Source organism: Glossina fuscipes, unplaced genomic scaffold (assembly GCF_014805625.2).
Source record: "Glossina fuscipes isolate IAEA_lab_2018 unplaced genomic scaffold, Yale_Gfus_2 97248, whole genome shotgun sequence".
In the NCBI taxonomy this organism is placed as follows: Eukaryota; Metazoa; Arthropoda; class Insecta; order Diptera; family Glossinidae; genus Glossina; species Glossina fuscipes.
In genome coordinates this window covers 769-5,885 of record NW_024005266.1, presented here as the reverse complement: position 1 = coordinate 5,885, position 5,117 = coordinate 769, and the positions used below count along the sequence as shown (strand labels likewise).

The following is a 5,117-nucleotide window of genomic DNA, read 5'->3' as shown; positions in this document are numbered from 1 at the left end:
CAAACGTCATATGAAAAAGGTTGAGCATTGAACATTGATAGCATGAAAGTATCATCATCATCATCATCCCCTTGTTTGTGTTCATATTCAAATACACCCTCTAGAGCAATTGTTCCTTTTAAGCTGTACATCATTTGCACGATTCTAATAAGAATTTCAAATATTCCCGTTTATTATCCTACGTTCTGTTGTCAGTTTATTTGTTAACATGTCAAGCGCTTTATTGTTTATATTGAAAAAGCAGTTCCCAGGTTTCCCATTACAAACTAAATTTCGCTCTTACTCATGCATTTGAAAGAGACAAGAAACGAATTTAATATCAAACTAATTTAAGCACATACACGCAATCAAATATAAAACAATTTAAAGGACGATCAATTAACCATTTGCTTATAATAATGCGATGGCTTGCAAAGAACTCCGCATAACCGCACACAGTTTATTGAATATCGGTGATTTTGCTGCATGTAAATATTTTTGAAACCAAAATCCTTTTTAATTGAGAGAGATATATATCCCGAGGGAGCAATAAATATCTCTCGCAGGTTGAGCACAAGATGGACAAACGGGCAGACAAGTTTAAATCATTCAGAATCGCTACCTAACCCTGAGATTAGTGTTATAAAATACGGGTCTATCTCAAACTTAATGTTCCCTTGTAGCACAAGTGGTGTAGGGTATAAAAATCTTAACAAAAAATGGTTCAGCTTTCGAAGTAATCATAGCATCACATTATATGGGTGGTTTTTACCAAACAATCTTTGCGAAACCGTTACAGATAGAAAGCTGGAATTGGGCAGACACTTTTCTTGATCGATTAAGAGCTTATATTTAAAAAATGGGTCCAATCTGCTCGCTGCCTACGGCTACAACAAGAAAGACCTTAGACAAGACCTTTGAAAAAACACCAGCACCAGTATTTTTTCCATTTTTCCGTCAATACAGCTTTCGTTTCCATGGACGTGTTTCCAAAACGCCTTTATTCGATTATTCACCAGAAGCAGTTGCGTGTTCAACGCACATATTTTAAGTTAAGGAAATGATCGGAACCGTTTTTGTCCTATTCTTACATAATCCAGCAATTGTCATGTAATTTGCCTCCCGGGATTGCCTTACATACCACCATACCACTATAAAAAATCGGCTTGACATCAGGACGCGAAAGACACTACATCGCCAGAACACTACGTAGTAACAAAATTTATTGTAAGGAAACTATTTATGAAATTTTAATAACTGCTGAACATGCGCCAGTTTCCAGTCAATATCAAAAAGTTACGAGAAAAGTTGTTGAACACCACAGGCTTACCCTACATTTATAAGCAAAATGGTTATTCTCAATTATCTACCCAGAACACTTTATAAACGGCAAAGTTTGGAAATGTATGCGTAAAACCAACTATATTGCGACCTACTTAGCCTTTATTTTTTAGGTAACGTCGTTATCTTCACTCATGGTTTTAGTTAGAGGTTCATAGGTTAACGAAAATTTTTATAGGACAACTTTTGAATTTGTTAAAGTGATATGTGATGACAATGTTCTAATATACTTGGATTTTGCATTAACAATTATATAAACAATAAAAGTTAGAAAATTTTAACAAATTTCTAATTTGCTCCATAAAACTTTCTCTCCGATTCGTTTCGTTTCATACGCTTCAGAACTCAGCCAAGTTGAAGTAACGTGACATTGCTTAGATAAAAGCCTAGTCGTGATAATTCTTCTTCTTCTTAAAATGAAGAACTTGAAGCGTAAGAAAAATATGTGTTTTTTTTTTTTAATTTGAGATAAAGAGAACAAAACGAAGCAGGTAGCCCCATATAACTGCAGCCCTACAGCTCATGCTTAGAAAGAATAACACAGTAACAACGTTGCGAGTGCTAAGTAGGAATTTACAATAAACATAAGCAAATATTGGAAACAGTTAAGAAAATATTCCCTGCATTCGATAATCGCTTAAATTGCAAACGGACATCATACTGCGTAGGCAAGAGAAAGAAAGCGATACACAAGTCACTGCTCAAAAAAAGAGAATGATACGATTAATATGCGAGTGCTTGTGTTTGATGGATTAATCGCTGCACACAGCGAATGCGTTTATATGATTTTCACTCAATGCTTGGCAATGCAATGCAAATTATATGTTCAATTATATATCCATCATGCAATCAAATTATATTTTGACGTTTGAGTTCACGATGCGCGACGCAAACATATTCACTGTGTTAGGCGCTTAAAACAGCACAGAATTTGCTTACTCAATAGGGCCGCCGCTAGATAGCTGGCATGACATATACACTTTAGACCTCAAACAATAGTTGTCGCGTTGCAAACAGTGCCAGGGGAATTAGAGAAGATTAGAGATTTCAAAAAGCACTGCTAAAAATAGTTAAATTTCATTACTTTAGACTAAATATAAAATTGAAGAGGAAAGAGGAAGAATATTTAATTAATATTACAAAAATTCTTTAATAAATTATTGTAACAATGCAATCGAACAAAGACTCTGCCGATATAATTGACCAGAAATATAATTCTACTAGATTATCGTCGGCCGCTTCAAGTACGTTTAATAAAATGGAAAAAAGAACATCCTTCGCAACCCTTAAAACATATATAATTATACAAGAAATGGCAGGCGCAACTAGGAGGATATGCTTTCATTAAGTTTTGTTTTCAGGAACCGCCCGCTGTTCACCAAAAGAGCAATGATTCGGTAAACTCACAAATATTTTTCTCCCTTTTTTCAATTTAAGGTCATACACTATATCGTACGCGTTGTGAAGTGTGCTGTGATCACAGCTCGGGCAAACACTATGGCATTTACGCTTGCGACGGATGTGCGAATTTTTTTAAACGCTCCATACGCAAATCTCAACAATATGTGTGTAAATCGCCGAAGCCGGGACTATGTGTTGTGGATAGAACTCATCGTAATAAATGCCGAGCTTGTCGCCTGCGTAAATGTTTCAAAGTTGGCATGAATAAGGATGCAGTTCAACATGAACGAGGGCCGCGCAATTCAATAGTGTTTCGCCATATGATTGCCTATAAGACTGCTTTGCTCGGATCAGCAGCAATATCAGCTGACGTCTCTATGAACACTGCTGCTTCACTTCGTTTTCCAGATATGGCGATTCTTTGCCCCCAGTTACAGCGAAAGAATTCCAGCTTGACTAGTGCCTTCGAAAATCCGTCAATTTTAGGCCTGCTCAGGTCCCGACCCCTTTATTTCTCGTTACATCAACGACTTCTTCCATTTTTTGGCCAGAAGACGGGGTACGTAAATGCATTGGCAGCTTCGCCACCCATTCCTCCTTTGATGGGTGCTGAACGCATAAAAGAAGCGGCCGCCGAACATTTACTAAAAAATGTTAATTGGATTAAAAATCTGCCTCCCTTCGCCGAATTTCCGATGGCCTATCGGCTGAAACTTCTCGCGGAATCGTGGAAGGAGTTCTTGATCCTAGCTATGGCCCAATACTTGATGCCTTTAAATTTTACACAACTCCTGTTTATCTACGAATCAGAAAACAACAACCGCGAAATTGTGGCCTTAGTGAGCCGTGAAGTTCACGCACTTCAAGATGTTCTCAATCGATTATGCCATCTTAGTATCGACGCTACTGAGTATGATCACATCAGAGCCATAACCCTATTTCGTAAATCTGCGCCGCCGGCAAATGAAGGTTGTGCCAACACTTCACTCGGTTTTAATGACGATAATTCGACCTTCAGCAGTTCTGCCGTATGTCGCAGCGTTCTTGGAACCATCATATGTAATGAGAACTTCAATGCCTTAATCAACTATATTGCGCGTAAGCATCCAAGCCAACCAACACGCTTTCAAGCGATTATGACTGCTCTTTCCTTGATGGGCAAAGTGACGCCTTTTGCAATTGAGGAGCTATTCTTTCGGAAGACTATCGGCGAAATTAGTGTCGCACGTCTCATTACAGATATGTACAGCCGACGCAACACTTAAGCGCTAAGCAACATGTTCCATTTACTTTTCCGAATTTTAATATTTTTTTTTAGCTAGAATTTGAATGTTTTGCAAATTATTTTTTTTTATCCCACGAAGGGAGTTTTATTTGTTATTTAAATATATAAAGCTTTTGAAACAAACTTCATTGAGTATTTTTTCCATTTTTTATGTAACATTGTTTTTGCGATGACGTCTGATGGCAGGTGATGAAAAAACAAAACGTGCAATGCAATCAGAGGGCAAAGCTGGACCACTCTTTGTTTTTTAATTATTAGGAGAAAAATATGATACAAAATATTCTCGGCAAGATATCGTTCATAGTTGGTCACTACTTTTTTTACCTTTCTGGTGGATTGTGAATACTGAACCCTCCAGATATTCATAAGAGTCAAGAACTGGTAGAAGCGATGAGGACGATAGACGGATTCGCTAAAGCTATTTTAAACGTATATATGTATATATACACACACACTCGGCTCGGTTGGGAACCTTAACTTGGCTGACACCATTTGATAAACTAACGGTGGCCGATGTTTTTGCCTGCGGTTATATTTTTTCATTGATGTCTCAAGCTACCTACCCGAAGTTTGACGGTGGTGCATGATAAGACGCTTGCACACATACACCGCCCCCGACGCATCTTTCGTTTGTGTATGCATATATTCTTTCGAAAGTGTCCATGATATTCCGATGCTCGAAATTTTCCATAAAACAAAAAGAGTACGCGTCCCACATATCTGAAATTTTGGCGAGCATTTTCAGCGCATGCACAAGCCTCTATATATGCGTTCATATTCAAGTCGGAAGTTTTTCAGCCAGCGTACGAACATAGGTCTTTAGCCCTGTCAAAGAGTTATGACGAGCTATGTATCAAAAATAATAATACCTTTAACTCGATATCGCCTTAACAGTGCCTAGTTATTAACTACAGCTATTTATGATTATTACGGAGAAAAACGATGTGAGCGGAAACTTTCCAACACTTCTGCCCCTTTTTTAGTATTACTACGCTTTATTTTAAGCAATGATCCAAAACGAGCTTCATTCTTAGAGACATTAATTACTAGGGAATCCATCCATTTCCCCTATCTTCATATCTGTAGCTTTTAAGGTTGTCTACGGATATTT

At 37.6% G+C, this 5,117-nt stretch overlaps 1 protein-coding gene across 1 annotated transcript; it reads left to right on the top strand.

Moving 5' to 3' along the window:
• Positions 1-2,488: 2,488 nt before the first annotated feature.
• LOC119644202 (protein tailless-like) lies at positions 2,489-3,986 on the top strand. The gene is made up of 2 exons (XM_038043730.1): positions 2,489-2,564; positions 2,758-3,986. Exons 1-2 carry the CDS (start codon positions 2,489-2,491, stop codon positions 3,984-3,986), a joined length of 1,305 nt encoding a protein of 434 aa, XP_037899658.1.
• The last annotated feature ends 1,131 nt before the right edge of the window (positions 3,987-5,117 follow it).